At 37.3% G+C, this 17,474-nt stretch overlaps 1 protein-coding gene across 14 annotated transcripts in view; it reads left to right on the top strand.

Moving 5' to 3' along the window:
• The window catches only part of GPHN (gephyrin), a 752,379-nt gene that overhangs the window by 372,917 nt on the left and 361,988 nt on the right, over window positions 1-17,474 (top strand). For all 14 annotated transcript variants that reach the window (XM_036906015.2, XM_036906017.2, XM_036906020.2 and 11 more), the window contains exon 4: window positions 17,312-17,404. In XM_036906015.2, coding sequence (XP_036761910.1) covers window positions 17,312-17,404 — 93 coding nt within the window. The remainder of the gene's footprint in view (window positions 1-17,311; window positions 17,405-17,474) is intronic.

Here is a 17,474-nt window from a genome sequence, read left to right as displayed (position 1 = left end):
ATAAGTTCATGATTTCCACTTTTCCACAGGAGGCCAGTAGTAGAACTGGTAGGGGGCTCTGTGCACACCAAGCAAGCAGTAGTTTTTCCTAGGATATGTGCCCAATCCACACAGACATTAAAGGAGATTAATCTTAAGGGCAATAAGACACATTTTAGTGACACCAACATAGACAAATCTTGTCCATCTTTGTTTGTAAATACATACCACAGTACCTGCCACATTGTAAACACATAATAAAATGAAATCAGAAAATAGTCATACCAAATATCATTATTCCCCCAAAACATGGCTCATCTTTTGAATTTTTAGCTCAAGGATTATCAATGTCTTCCATGAAGTTGTCTAAGCTAAATACCTGAATTAATCTTTATTATTACTTCTCATTTTTCAAGTCAAGTCTACTTGAATCATAGCAGAGCTATCATTTCATTGTGTGTTTACAATGTGGCAGGTACTGTGCTATGTATTTACAAACATTTAATCCCCACAACAAGAGTAGGTTTTGTAATCCAACAAAGGTAGGTTTTAATTGATTTTATTTTATTGTAGAATGCATGCAGGAGAATGGTCCTGTGATAAGACCTTGGCAGGGAGGAGGTCCCATCTGGATCTAATATACCATAACTTTACCCCTCTCTCTGGGAGAGTTATTGCAGAGTCTTTGTATAGTGCTACTGGAGATGCATGCACTGGACATAAAGATAAAACAAAACTCCCCAGTAAGAAGCTCTTACTTTCCATCCATTTAGGGTTCACTACCATAATGTTTGGGGGACATTCTTCCATTACTCCAGGAATACATAGGAGGGCCAGCCATCACTGGCCCATGTGTCTGAATGTTCAATGCCACATCCACTAAATGGAGTCTCTAGGGTTTATTGTTGTCAGTGCTAATGGCAAGATATTATTCTGGTGGCCAAACCCTGGTTTCAGTGATTCCTCCTTGGTTTGTACTAGCAGTTGTGTAGGGGAGGCAGCAATGTATGTTAACATATGTGTGGGGCTCAGTGCCTTCTGGGTATTCTCATTCAAACACTGTAGCACTATCCATAATTGAACTGACCATCCCTGTAGACTGTTGGTATCTGACATCAGGCCAGATTTTAACAAACCATTGTACCTGTCTATAATGCCTGCCCCAGTAGGGTTATATGGTACATGAAACTTCCACTTTATCCCTAATTGTTGTGCCTATTCTTGTAAGTGCATATCCAGTAAAATGGATGCCTTGCTTGCTCTTAGTTGCCTGCAGTCAGCCATAGGCTGCAAAAAAACACTGTAGGCCTCTTTTGGTCATTTGCTAGTCTGCACAATGTGCAGAAAAAGCAACCAGAAGTCCAGTAGCTGTGTCCACACCAGTCTTGACTTATCAGTACCCCTCTGACACAGACAGAGGCCCATATAGTCTATCTGCCCCCTGACAAGGGGCATTGGCCCCTTAACTATCATCCCATGTTGCTGTGGGACTCAGTATAAGTCCCTTTTAGGACAGTGCATTCCTGCCAAGCTCTGCTAACTTTTTCAGAGGTCAAAGTCAGGCCTCAATGATGGGCTACAGCCCAGATTATCTTCTGTGTTGCAGGCAACAAATGTTGATGGAACCATTGAGCCACATCAGAGGCAGGCTTTCTGTCTAGCCAGTGCACCTAGGCCAATTCATCTGCTTCATCATTTCATGAAAATACCAGCAGCAAATGGCCTGTCATATGATATACTATAACTATTTTAGTCTGACCAGAGGCCCATAAGTCTTGCCACAGCTCTTGCCCACAAAGAGGTCAGTGACCAACCAACCAGTTGGCATGGTCTGATGTGCATTCTGCAGTTGCTGCTGCAAGGGAGGGTGAATCCGGGTTTCCCATCTCTGATCCAGATAGAATGATGTCATCCACCCCTATATCCCATAGGTGCAGGAGCCAGGCTGATATGGGTTCCAAGGGCTTCTGCTGAAACCAGGAACCCAAATCCACCAGCTCAGCCTGTGTATAGGAGTGGAGCGTGAAATGCTACATGATCTGGGGAGGAGGCTGAACCTCTCCTAGAGGAACCCACAATTGCTGCATCTCTGTTTATTTTCTTGACTACTACAGGTGGGCTTTCAATAGAGGAAGGGGTGCTGCCTACTTGTCCTTCTCTGACATACCTCTACCGCTTCTGGAGCTGACGGCAGCTTCCTTGTCACTCCCCTGAGCACCTCACCTGTTACATACCTTTTCTACAGTGCCTCACAGCAATGCTATCTCCGTTTTCAACAACTCTCTTACCTTCTCCTCAATACCTTGCAACTAGTGGTCTTATGCTGCCTCTTCTTGTGCTCATCGCAGGAGCACATCCTCCTCCTTCATGACCTTTACTTTTTCCTCACTACTTTACTGTGATGCCTTCTCATTCTCCAGCAAATCTTTTTTCTCCCACGCAGTGCTTCACAGCTTGCATTCTCTTGCTCCCTTTTCTCATTCTCTTTGCAGGGTTTGTCCTTCTCCTCCATGGATTTTTAAAATAATGTTAGGAATAGCCAACCCATAGTTCCCACCACTTCACAGGTACTCTTTTTCTTTAAGGATCTCCCAATCTCATGAAGGGCCTTTATCACTGCCACAGGTGTCATGTCCACCCCACCACTCCCAGTCCTAAGGAGAGGCCTGCTCCTTTAAGAAGAAAGCCACCTTGGTCCACATGCCCATTGGAGGACACCTAAATTCCTCCTCATCCATAAGGGTTCCTGCAGTATTTCCCCAGCCATAAGGGCAGCCCACTGAACTACCCCTCCCATGAGGGTTGCTTGTTCCATTTTTCGATCCTGCCAACTACACCAGTTGTCTTGCCTGAGAGCTTCAGCCTGAGGCAAGTTCACTCTGGATTTGGTGAGACGAAAAGACAACAATGGGATGTTTCTGGATTAAAATGTCTAATGCCAAGGTTTATTCTCATGATGGTAGGTCAAGTGCTAGAATCACATGCACCTCCAGGGCAGCCTGCACGCAGCAAGTCTGTCTCTGCCATTGCAGCCCTAGAGCACTGGGCAGAGCTCTTTATATAGAGTTACTAATAGCTCATTGCCAACACGTGTGCAAACACAAGCCTGCAAGCATTGCATGTGCACAGAGGGTGAACAGACCAGGGTCAGGTAGGGATCCTGGCAATGGAACTTCCATTTTCCCTACAGTCCCCCAGACTACTCTTTTGAACAGAACTTAGTATTGCCATTGTATAATGTTAGGTAGGCAGTTTTCCTCTCAGCATCAGAACAATCTCATCTGGTAAAGGGAGCAGTTCTTAGCTCTCTTTGAAAAGATAGTTTAAGCCCACCTGTTTTTTTGCTATTTTTTGATGCCTATAGATAAAATTAATGCTTCACTGTTTCTCTTACTAATTTTAATATTATATGTACACAGCACTCATGGTTAAAATTTCACCAGAATACTGTACTTTCTTTAACCTTACTGAAATGAAAGTTACTTAATATTATTTTTTACTAATAGACATATAAATTATATTGTAACATCTTAAAGATTTTTTTTTGGCATTAGTACTGTTATTACTAAACCACAGTGACAGTTATTACTATAAGAGCAAAAGTCAGACCTTTTATATTACATGTAGGAATAAATATCAGTAAATAAATTGTTTCCAGATTGTTTTTATTAAGGAGATTTTTTAAGTAGAATTAAATTAATTACACAATACATGTTATCTATGCCCATTTGTCTAGCTATATCCACTCTGGAATAAAATCTTAAAAGGAAAGGCTACCACATGTATGAAATTCTGTCAGAGATATATTGTTGATATTTGAGGGCAGGTGATATAATTATGGCAGAAAGTCTTCTATTTCCTATTCATTATATAATTTAAATGTGAAGATGTATTCTTACACCTAATTTTGGTATATATAGAAGTCAGTAATAAGTAATATGGTTTGAACAAATATTTTTGCTTTGTTAATAGTTTTATAATGTGTGTATTTGCATGTGTACACATACAAACAGGCACTTACTTTTTAAAGTACTATTATGTACCCAGAACCATAGTAGATGCTTTTCATGTTCTCATTTACTTTATTCCTCCTCCTAACACTGGTTCAAGTGTACTTTAAAATATATATAGTATAAATACATGTAATGTTTATATACAGACAAATGGAAAATATGAATGCATTAAAAGTAATGCATGAATACTTCTTGGATAAAGACACCTGCTAACTGTATTCCACAACCCCCGAAATATCCCAGAAACCCTTAATACTTCTAAGTAAGCACTCACTATGTGCCTTAGTTTATCAGATGATAGCTATTGTTTGCATTTACTTTTTGGAGAACTTAGTGAAAGCTTCAACTACATTAAAAAATATTTAGAAAATGTGATATTTTCTCCAATGGAGATAAGTTATTTTTAAAAGGTTTTCAGGAAATATATTTTTAGAATGCTAATTGCTAATTTTGAAGTGATTCGGTGTAGGTTGGCAAAACCAAAAAGGACCAGAGAGAGATATATCTAATCCATATAATACATGAATACACATAAGGTAAAACTAATGGATAAGGAATGGGAGAATCAGCCTAGAAAAATTAATGAGAAGTTAAATTAATTCAGTAGACAACTTAGAAAAAAAGACATAAAGGAAGATCTTAGAAAAATTTTCCTAAAATATAAAATGCATGCTTAAGGTGAGATACTTGGATATTTAAAATTGTTCACATTATATTATTTTTTGTGTGTAGAAATATTTGTGTGATTTGTAAAATCTAATAACTCCACAATTTTGTAAAACTAGAAAATGAAATCCTAACCCATTTAAAAATCTTCCATTGAAGAGAGGAGCCAAGATGGTGGTGTGAGTAGGGCAGTGGAAATCTCCTCCCAAAACCATATATATTTTTGAAAGTACAACAAATACAACTATTCCGAAAAGAGAGAAAAGAAGATGCAGTACAACAGTCAGGCTACATCTACATCTGCGAGGACTCAGCACCTCACAAAGGGGGTAAGATACAAGCCGTGGCCCGATGGGACCCAAGCGCTCCCCCAACCCCAGACCACCAGCCAGAGAAAGGAGCCAGAGCAGGGAGGGAGTGGGAGCCCAGGACTCCTAAATACACAGCCCTAGTCATGCGCACCGGGAGCACAGACACAGTGCGTGGTGTGCTGGATATTAGGGAAACGGAACAGTAAAACCTGTGAACAGGTCACAGCAGCCGGCGCCCCTGGGACAAAAGAAAAGCGAGTGCCTTCTGAAAGTCTTAAAGGGACAGGGGCCTCACAGCTTTACATAGTCATCCCGGCACACTCAGCCCAGCAGCTGGGTATCCCGGGAAACCACAGACGCCCTAACCCCTGGGTAGCAGCACACCTCTGAAGCTCTTCATGGTGATAAATAGCCTTCCATCCATTCCTCCTCTGGTGAAGCCCAGCCACAGCAGGGGAGCAGCCTGAGAGCTACCACGCCCACAGCAGCCACCCAGAGCCTCCTCCGCAGCCCACCGGGCCAGACTCAGAGGACCCACCGGTGCATGGCTGCCCGGCACAGACAGAGGAAACTGGGACAGGGTGCGAAGGGTCACCGTTCTCACAGGAGATCACACCCAGCGTGCCTGCCACTCCACGCAGGGCTCTGGGCTCCCCCAACAGCTGCCCCTCCTGCGGCAGCTCAGGAAATAAAACCGAAAGCTGCTCCCCATGTGCAGGTAACCGGCACAGGCAGCAGAGAAGGACAAGGTGACCAGCAAGCAGGAAGGAACTTTGTTCTCCCCACTGACACATGCGCCAACTGCCTATGACTACCTCTATCGCCATGAAAAGGCAGAAGAATTTAATCCAGTCCAGAATGACCAAGACAACCCCTGAGAGGGAGTCTAGGAAGATAGATTTAACCAATCTTCCTGAAAAAGAATTCAAAATAAAGGTCATAACCATGCTGATGGACCTGCAGAGAAATGTGCAAGAGCTAAAGGATCAAGTTAGGATGGAGAATACAGAAATAAAACAATCTCTGGAAGGACTTAAGAGCAGACTGGATGAGGTGCAAGAGGACGGAAAATGGAATACAAATCAGAGAACAGGAACACAGAGAAGCTGAGGCAGAGAGAGAGAAAAGGATCTCCAGGAATGAAAGAATACTAAGAGAACTGTGTGACCAATCCATACAGAACAATATTTGCATTTTAGGGGTACCAGGAGAAGAAGAGAGAGAAAAAGGGATAGAAAGTGCCTTTGAAAAAATAATCGCTCAAAACTTCCCCAAACTGGGGGAGGAAATAGTTGCTCAGACCATGGAAGCCCACAGATCTCCTAACACAAGGGACCCAAGGAGGACAACACCAAGACACATAATAATTAAAATGGCAAAGATCAAGGACAAGGACAGAATATTAATGGCAACCAGAGAGAGAAAAAAGGTCACCTACACAGGAAAACCCATCACGCTATCATCAGACTTCTCAACAGAAACCTTAAGGCCAGAAGAGAATGGCATGATATAGTTAATGCAATGAAACAGAAGGGCCTTGAACCAAGAATACTGTATCCAGCACGACTATCATTTAAATATGAAGGAGGTATTAAACAATTCCCAGACAAGCAAAAGTTGAGGGAATTTGTGTCCCACAAACCACCTCTACAGGATATTTTAAAGGGACTGCTCTAGATGGAAGCACTCCAGAGGCTAAGTAGATGTCACCAGAGAAAATAAAACCACAGCAAAGAAAGCAGACCAACCAAATACTAACTAAAGGCAAAAAATAAAATCAACTACTCACAAAAGCAGTCAAAGGAAACACAAAAGAGTACAGAATAAAACACCTAACATATAAAGAATGGAGGAGGAGGAATAAGAAAGGAGAGAAATAAAGAATCATCAGACTATGTTTATAATAGCTTAATAAGTGAGTTAAATTAGATGGTTAGATAGTAAAGAAGATGCCCTTGAACACTGGGTAAACATGAATCTAAAGCCTGCAATGGCAATAAGTACATATCTTTCAATAATCACCCTAAATGTAAATGGACTGAATGCACCAATCATAAGACACAGAGTAATAGAGTGGATAAAAAAGCAAGAACCATCTATATGCTGCTTACAAGAGACTCACCTCAAACCCAAAGACACACACAGACTAAAAGTCAAGGGATGGAAAAAGATATTTCATGCAAACAATAGGGAGAAAAAAGCAGGTGTTGCAGTACTTGTATCAGACAAAAAGACTTCTAAACAAAGAAAGTAACAAGAGATAAAGAAGGACATTACATACGATAAAGGGGTCAGTCTGACAAGAGGATAGAACCATTATAAATATATACGCACCCAATACAGGAACACCAACATATGTGAAACAAATGGTAACAGAATTAAAGGAGGAAATAGAATGTAATGCGTTCATTTAGGAGACTTCAACACGCCACTCAAGCCAAAGGATAGATCCACCAGACAGAAAATGAGTAAGGACACAGAGGCACTGAACAACACACTAGAACAGATGGACCTAATAGACATCTATAGAACTCTACATCCAAAAGCAACAGGATACACATTATTCTCAAGTGCACATGGAACACTCTCCAAAATAGACCACATACTAGGCCACAAAAAAAGCCTCAGTAAATTCAAAAAGATTGAAATTCTACCAACCAACTTTTCAGACCACAAAGGTATAAAACTAGATATAAATTCTACAAAGAAAGCAAAAAGGCTCACAAACACATGGAGGCTTAACAACATGCTCCTAAATAATCAATGGATCAGCGAACAAATTAAAATAGAGATCAAGCAATATATGGAAACAAATGACAACAACAACACAAAGCCCCAACTTCTGTGGGATGCAGCGAAAGCAGTCTTAAGAGAAAAGTATATAGCCATCCAGGCATATTTAAAGAAGGAGGAACAATCCCAAATGAATACTCTAACATCACAATTATCGAAATTGGAAAAAGAAGAACAAATGAGGCCCAAAGTCAGCAGAAGGAGGGACAGAATAAAGATCAGAGAAGAAATAAATAAAATTGAGAAGAATAAAAAATAGAAAAAAAATCAATGAAACCAAGAGCTGGTTCTTTGAGAAAATAAAATAGATAAGCCCCTATCCAGACTTCTTAAGAGAAAAAGAGACTCAACACACATCAACAGAATCAGAAATGAGAAAGGAAAAATCACAACGGACCCCAGAGAAATACAAAGAATCATTAGAGAATACTATGAAAATCTATATGCTAACAAGCTGGAAAACGTAGAACAAATGGACAACTTCCTAGAAAAATACCGCCTTCCAAGACCAAGGAAGAAACAGAAAATCTAACCAGACCAATTACCAGCAATGAAGTTGAAACAGTAATCAAAAAACTACCCAAGAGCAAAACCCCTGGGCCAAATGGATTTACCATGGAATTTCATGAGACACACAGAGAAGACATAATACCCATTCTCCTTAAAGTTTTCCAAAAAAATAGAAGAGAAAGGAATACTTCCAAACTCATTCTATAAAGCCAGTATCACTCGAATACCAGAACCAGGCAAAGACACCAAAAAAAAAAGAAAATTGCAGACGAATATCCCTGATGAACATAGATGCAAAAAATACTCAACAAAATATTAGCAAACTGAATTTAAAAATACATCAAGAGGATCATACACCATGATCAAGTGGGATACATCCCAGGGATGCAAGGATAGTACAACATTCGAAAATCCATGAACATCATCAACCACATCAAAAAAAGAAGGACAAAAACCACATGATCATTTCCATAGATGCTGAAAAATCATTTGACAAAGTACAACATTCATTCATGATTAAAACTCTCACCGAAATGGGTATAGAGGGCAAGTACCTTAACATAATAAAGGCCATATATGAAAAACCCACAGCCAACAACATACTTAACAGCGAGAAGCTGAAAGATTTTCCTTTGAGATCGGGAACAAGGCAGGGATTCCCACTCTCCCCACTGTTATTCAACATAGTACTGGCAGTCCTAGCCACAGCAATCAGACAACCCAAAGAAATACAAGGCATCCAGATTGGTAAAGAAGAAGTCAAACTGTCACTATTTGCAGATGACATGTTTTTATACATAAAAAACCCTAAAGACTCTACTCCAAAACTACTAGAACTAATATCTGAAATCAGCCAAGTTGCGGAATTTAAAATTAATACACAGAAATCTGTTGCTTTCCTATACACTAACGATAAACTAGCAGAAAGAGAAATTAGGAAAACAGTTCCATTCACAATTGCATCAAAAAGAATAAAGTACCTAGGAATAAACCTAACCAAGGAAGTGAAAGACCTATACCCTGAAAACTACAAGACACTCTTAAGAGAAATTAAAGAGGACACTAATAAATGGAAACTCATCCCATGCTCTTGGCTAGGAGGAATTAATATTGTCAAAATAGCCATCCTGCCAATAGCAATCTACACATTCAATGCAATCCCTATCAAAATACGAACAGCATTCTTCAACAAACTGGCACAAATAGTTCTAAAATTCATATGGAACCACCAAAGACCCCGAATAGCCAAAGTAATCCTGAGAAGGAAGAGTAAAGTAGTGGGGGGATCTCGCTTCCCAACTTCAAACTCTACAATAAAGCCACAGTAATCAAGACAATTTGGTACTGGCACAAAAACAGAGCCGCAGACCAAATAGACAGTACAGATATTAACCCAAATGTATATGGTGAACTAATATATGATAAAGGAGCCGTGGACATACAATGGGGAAATGACAGCCTCTTCAACAGCTGGTGTTGGCAAAACTAGACAGCTACATGTAAGAGAATGAAACTGGATCATTGTCTAACCCCATACACAAAAGTAAATTTGAAATGGATCAAAGACCTTAATGTAAGTCATGAAACCATAAACTCTGAGAAAAAAACATAGGCAAAAATCTCTTGGACATAAACATGAGTGACTTCTTCATGAACATATCTCCCTGGGCGAGGGAAACAAAAGCAAAAATGAACAAGTGGGACTATATCCAGCTGAAAAGCTTCTGTACAGCAAAGGACACCATCAGTAGGACATAAAGGCATCCTACAGTATGGGAGAATATATTCATAAATGACAGATCTGATGAAGGGTTGATATCCAAACTATATAAAGAGCTCACACACCTCAACAAACAAAAAGCAAATAATCCAATTAAAAAATGATCATAGGAGCTGAACAGACAGTTCTCCAAAGAAGAAATTCAGATGGCCAAGAGACACATGTAAAGATGCTCCACATCGCTAGTTGTCAGAGAAATGCAAATTAAAACCACAATGAGATATCACCTAACACCAGTAAGGATCACCACTATCCAAAAGACAAACAACAGCAAATATCGGCAAGATTATGGAGAAAGGGGAACCCTCCTACACTGCTGGTGGGAATGTAAATTAGTTCAACCATTGTGGAAAGCAATATGGAGGTTCCTCAAAGTACTCAAAATAGAAATACCATTTGACCCAGGAATTCCACTTCTAGGAATTTACCCTAAGAATGCAGCAGCCCAGTTTGAAAAAGACATATGCACCCCTACGTTTATTGCAGCACTATTTACAATAGTCAAGAAATGGAAGCAACCTAAGTGTCCATCAGTAGATGAATGGATAAAGAAGATGTGGTACATATACACAATCAATAGTATTCAGCCATAAGAAAAAAACAAGTCCTACCATTTGCAACAACATGGATGGAGCTAGAGGGTATTATGCTCAGTGAAATAAGCCAGTCAGAGAAAGACAAGTACCAGATGATTTCACTCATATGTGGAGTATAAGAACAAAGAAAAAACTGAAGGAACAAAACAGCAGCAGAATCACAGAACCCAAGAAAGGACTAACAGTTACCAAAGGGAAAGGGACTGGGGAGGATGGGTAGAAAGGGAGGGATAAGGGGTGGGGGTAAAATGAAAGGGGGCATTATGATTAGCATGTATAATGTCGGGGGACACGGGGAAGGCTGTGCAACACAGAGAAGACAAGTAGTGATTCTACAGCATCTTACTACACTGATGGACCATGACTGTAATGGGGTTTGTGGAGGGGACTTGGTGATGGGTGGTCTAGTAAACATAATGTTCCTTATGTAATGGTAGATTAATGATACCAAAATAAGCTTAAAAAGTCTTCCATTGAAGAGTTTTTTGGATTTTGAACCCATTTATTAAAAATATTTAAAAAGTAACATCTTCCAGTTATTTTGTGAGAACAGCTAATTATTATAATGAAAGATGGATATTTGCTAACCCCATTTCAAACAATCATTTGCATAATTGGTTGATGAGATTGAAATATGAGTGTTATGTAATGATGACTAAGTATAGCTAATGTATGTCTTGCATTTCAGTCTGTTTATCTTTTAAAACTCTTTTTTACTTTTTCAGTATTATGTCACTAAATATCAACCAAGGTTTTCTAAAATAGTGCATGTTTAATTACATTGCCCTCATCAAAACATAATGCGAAAAACATTTTAGCACAGGTAAATAGCAAAATGAAAATTTATTTTAATATTATATCTATCTCATCTTTTACAATTTCTATTTAAGTGTGATATGCTAAATGTTTTATTCTAGTGGTATGTGAAGATACATTGAAAAATTGTTTTAGTGGTAGAGATACTTGGTCAAAATTTTGGAGACCACTCTTAATGAGAAAAAGACATGTAAACAAGTAAATTTCAATAAAACATGAAAAGTGCTATTCTAAAGGAATGACTGGGAACATACAAATGGGGAACAGATTGTCTGTAGCAGTCAGAGTTGAGTTTATTGAGATGACCCTATACTTAAAGATGTCTCTTTGGATGTCTCTTTAAGTATAGATAGAAATTTGTGTTATATCAGAATTAATGGACCAAAGAAAAGTGTGACATTTCTCAAATGATTTTATATTGGTGAAGTCTGCTTAATTCAATGATCCATGTTTCTGTCAATAATTGTAAAGAAAAGGAAAAAATCTATTATAATAGATAACTGTGAGACTCCAGGTAGATGTAGAGATTATGGCTTGTCTGTACTTACTTTCTCTTTAGCTGTATTACTGTCCCATTTTTTGTGTATTGGGTTCTCTACTCCTGGGCAAGAGAAAAATACCACTAAATCTATTGATAGTTTTAATTCTGGTCATGGTCAAGATAATGTTATATACTCATAAATATAATATCTGTAAAATAAGGTTTTTTTAGATGGGCATGCCTCTTTATAGCACTAATCATGATATATTGACGTGCCATGTACTAATTTGTTCACACTTCATTTTTCTAGCACATACTAGGCATTGGAATGTTTCTTAAACTGTGCAATCAAATGTTATCACATTCTTGAGACTTATGCCAATCTGTTTAAAAGTAATTCACATCAACTTTACTTTCAAAGCTATTTTTAAGATTATTATAAAGAATTTGCAAACTATGACTAATAAAGTATAGATTGGAAATAACAGCCTGAAAACCAGGAGGGTGCAAAGATGCTATGAAAGTGGTTGTATCTTTCCTGTATTGTTGCATTAAAAACCAACACTTTGAGACTTCAATGAATTATTATTTCTCACAAGTCTGTGGGTTTGCTGGGCTCAGTTGGGTATATCTTCTTTTGGCTTTCTGGGATCACACATGTGGCTGAAATAATATGTTAGCTTAACTGGGGGTAGAGAATCTAAGATGGCCTCACTCAGATGTCTGGACCTTGGTGCTGTCTGTTCTGCAAGACCTTTTGCTCCAGTGGTCTCTCATCGTTCTATTATTTGGCCCTCATTTCCTTTCATGGAAATAGAAGTTTAACAAAAGAATGGAGGCAGAAGCTATGAGACCTTTTGAGATCTAGTTTCAGAACTCCCACACCATGACTTCAACCCCATTCTGTTGGTCAGAGTCACAGTTTCAACCCAGATGCAGAGTTTGGGAAATAGACTACAACTCTTGACCTATAAAGAATTTATAAAGAATACATGAGCATATTTAATATACCACAGTACTATATACATAATTGTTGAGTACAAATTTTGTTTTTGAGCTGGCTGTGGAGGGGGAAATGAGGCATTAAGGTGCTAGCTGTAGAAGGAAGAATAAATACCAGAAACTTTCATTTTAAAAAATTCCTTTATATTTAAGAGTACATGCATACTGTAAAAAATTCCAGAAATAAAAGAAAGTAAAAAATTAAATACATTTCAAATCTAATTACCCTGAGATAACTATTATTAAGATTAGTTGTAAAACATTCCAGCATCTTTCTAAGCCTATATTACAGGTAAAGAATGGTGGATGGATGCTTAATTGAATGAAAGACATAGCTACACAAAATTAGGATAATTCTCTAGAGCTAATACAGAATAACATTTTATTTCATTTAAGCAGAAGAAATAAAAAATGAATGAAAGAGCATATTACAAGATTATGTGCTAAACAGGTCTCTCTGAAGATAAAAGAAATTAGGAAAATCATTAATAGGCTATAGTCATATTTTTAACTATCATCTTTTTAAACCTTAGAAATGATTGGTTGAATCCCTTCTGTGAAAGATAAGGACACTAGCACTGTTATATTTCCTTCTGCCTACCCTGTCCTTGCCTTCAATATTCTGTTTATTATGATCATTTTTTTTAAAAAACCTGTTTAAACAATAAGCAGTCCTCAAACTGAATTTATTTTACAAGCCATTGCCAAGACATAGGAAGAAAGATAAAGTCAGCCCAGACTATGTCAGGTCTGGACAGACTTACACAGAGAAAAATGAAAGAAGCAAAAAGCCAGAGAGAATATATAATGTTTGTTGGAATACTCTGCCTTTCATTTTATTAAATGTCCAGTATTAGAGTCTTTCTATTTAGATAAGGGCTTAACTCATTATTATGTGAAGGTATCATTATGTTTCAGATTAGTTCGCCATTCGGTGTGCATTTGTTCCTGGAACTTTCATCTTGGTCAGAGAGAGTCAGCTCCTTGTCTCACCTGTTTCTCACAGCTGCTTACAAGATGAAAAAGATAAGGAGTTTCTTCACTTTGCATTTCTTTAAATTGACGATATTAGTGAGAATTTTTCAGATTTTCATAATTCATCTTTATGATTTCTTGGGAGCCAAAGCAGCATTGGGAGCCTAAGCTGCCCTGGGAGCCTCACCATGCTGCACTATGCTTCCCAAAGATCTTTCATTTCCGTCCTAGGCCACCCAACTTTTGACATTTATGATGTGACGCTATATCTTTTTTCTTACTTAATTGTTGCTTGTGGAGGTTTTTTCCTCTAGTTTTTATTTTTTTGTTGTTCATTTTTGTAGATATTGAGGGGGAAAATTGTGCAATATAACTTCATTCTACTATGCTAATGTGAAAGGAAGCTCAATGCTGTTTTTTAAAAAATACGTTCAATATAAGAGAAAATTAATTAAAGTAGACAGTGCCGTCAGCCTCAGTTTTGCAACCAATGCAGAGGAAATTAATATTCTGTATTTCTAACAAGGTCCCAGGTAATACAAATACTACGGGTTTTCAAATCATACTTTTACTAATAAGGTTCTAGATAACTAGACTTAGAGCTACTCTACTTGACTGTTTCCTTGAGACTAGGTATTGTGCCTTATTCATCTTTGTATCCCTGTTACCTAATGAAGTGTTTGAATAAAAGTATGCTCTGACGTATTTTCTTGTTAAATAAATGAACTGATGAGTTATATAAATATACAACTATTAGGTGCCTGGAATATTCATATTCTATATTGGTGGTTGAGAAAGAATCCGTATGTTTGGAAACCAACTGAGTGAATGATAGGATTGCTATTTGTGTTAAAAGTCCAAAAGCCTAACTAAAATTTTTGCTCAGATGAAAAACTGTTGAACATAACACATCTACTTTGGAACGCAAAATACTACTTCCCAAATACTTGAACAAATCCTTAATTGAGCTCAAGATATCAAGTAATATTTAAATGAAAAAAGTCTCTACAGTAAGTGTTACCAGTTATCCATCCTGAGAAAAGGAAAATGTAAGTAATATTCCTATGGTGCAACTAACCTTAAGCTGTATGACATTTCTGTGGGCCCACCCAGTTGAGTTAACTGTGAAATTCACCTTCAGGTAACTGAACACATTTTCTCTTTAAGACTAGTAGTTCTCAATTGCTTGGCTATACTTTAAATAAAACTACTTGGGAAACTTTTTAAAATTCCAGTGCCCAGACAGCACCACAGAAATAGGGCCCAAGCATCAGTATTTTTTCATGCTCCACAAATGATTTCAATGTACATCTAAGGTTAAGAACTATTACTTGACTGTGAGTTCATTGAAAGCAGAGTCACTCAATCATTTATGTTTTAACTCTTAACATCTAATATCTACATGGTATAGGTACTCAGTAAATGTTCACTTAGTCAGTGGGTGAATTATGCTATAAGCAGTTATTGCCTACTGCCAAACAGTAGCCTTCTTCAGTATAAAGAGACTATTTTGACTTTGTTAGCATCTGGAAATTTGAAAAGTCCAAAAGCCCATTTGGTATTAACAATACTGAAAATTGGTATTCAATGTAGATTTGTGTGTGTGTGTATTTGAGATATTTTGTTAGTACAACTTCAGTTTCATTACCACTTTTTATCAAGATCTCAAGTAAAATAGGATGGGATCAGAGATGAGAAAGCTGTGGCACAGAAACTCCAGTACTGTGATGGGGTACTTAAGAACGGTACAAAGAAATCTAGAGTGTTCTAGGGTCCATTAGTAGGAGGATAGAGTCAGTTAATCTCATTGCTGAGTTGTGGCATCAAGTCTGTTTTTTTAATAGACCAAATAAAACAATAACTACTTAGAATGATCAGTATTTATGCCTTTCTACTATTTAAATAGAAGCATAAGACAATGGAAATTTTAAGTTTGGTTTATGAAACCACCTCATAATCACCTTATTATAATACTCATTGATGTTTTTGTGTGTGTGAGCTTTCCTCAGGACATTATAACTATAATGGAACGGAAGTTTTTCAGTTAGGCTCTCAGTCTACAAACTATGTCTTTTAAAAATATTTTGCTGACATTAATTAATCACAGTGAGAAAAATCCCCTTCATTTGGAACTTTGGGTTCTCCATTCCTGCAATACCAGGATTAAATAAAAATGTGTGAGGCTAAGGGAAAAAATCAATTATAGATCCTGAATTTGTCCTAAATAATTATCCTACATTTTATGTCACTAATGAATTTGAGAAGTGAGAACCATTTATTTTACATTTAGGTATCAGCTGGCTACTTGCATTTCACACCTAGTTACTAGCAAGTAAATGATATTATTGTATTTTTAAATTTAGACCCAAATTTTAAAAAGATAGTGAAATATAATACCAAAGCATGTATTTGATTATAATTTAAATGAGCACTTAATAGTCCTTTTTAATAAATAACCAAAATGTAGGATAGACAAATAGAAGTAGAAGAGAATAAGCAGATAGAGATCCTAGTTCCACTTCTTTACAAACTAGCTGGTAACTTTTAGTAAATTATTTAACCACTTTGTACTTAAATTTTCCTATCTGGAAAATGAAGAGGAAAATCTGTTGAGGCCTCTACCAACTACAAAACTTTATGGTCTCTAAATCTAATTTCTGTCATAGTACTGGTGTGGAAAAATGGAACATTAAGCAATCATTTATTCTACATGTTTGTTTTAAGGCAACTATGTAAAATAAATCCTAAAAATGTAAAATTTTCCTAAACAAATTGAAACTTAGCAGAAAATACTGACTCAGTCACAGGCCGAATATAAGGAAGCATATATTAAGAGTGCAACAGATCTGGTTAGAATCATAGTTCTTACTCCTTCTAGTGTTTGAGCCTATTAATGAGTTTCTGGATCTCTCTATATCCATTAATGAAAAAATGAATGAGTCACCTTCCTTAACTATAAAATTGAAGTATATTTACCTGACAAGATTCATATAGTTATTAAATAATGAGATCATATGATCAACACATAGATAGTACTCAGTTTTTTTAACCTGGGTTTAATTTGAATGACTGAAGTGAACTTCAGGTATGCCATGTAAGTACATAAATATTAATTATAATTTGTTTATTTATGGATATTTTCCGTGTTTCATTTACTTTAAGAATTTGATGCTTACATTCTCATTTTCTATAACAAATGAAATAACCAAAACTGCAGTGTGTTTTAATCAATAGGGAAACTATCCCATGAACTGTGCTTCAAAATTTTCTTGTTGATGGTTGAAAAGAATTTGTATTTCCTCACTGTACAGAAAGCATTTGAATATGTGCATGTTTTGAGCAGTCAGGCAAGTCCTTCTGCATATGACAATATTATTGTTTTCTTTCAGGAAACCCTGATAGATTGGTGTGATGAAAAGGAACTTAATTTGATATTAACAACTGGAGGAACAGGGTTTGCACCCCGAGATGTCACTCCTGAGGTGAGATAGTATATGCCTTTGTCATATTCAAGGAGTAAATGATTCATAATACTGTTAAACTTTTTTACTA

This window comes from Manis pentadactyla, chromosome 11, assembly GCF_030020395.1.
Source record: "Manis pentadactyla isolate mManPen7 chromosome 11, mManPen7.hap1, whole genome shotgun sequence".
Classification (NCBI taxonomy): domain Eukaryota; kingdom Metazoa; phylum Chordata; class Mammalia; order Pholidota; family Manidae; genus Manis; species Manis pentadactyla.
The sequence above is the reverse complement of the archived record's forward strand: the minus strand, read 5'-3'. Positions and strand labels throughout refer to the sequence as shown.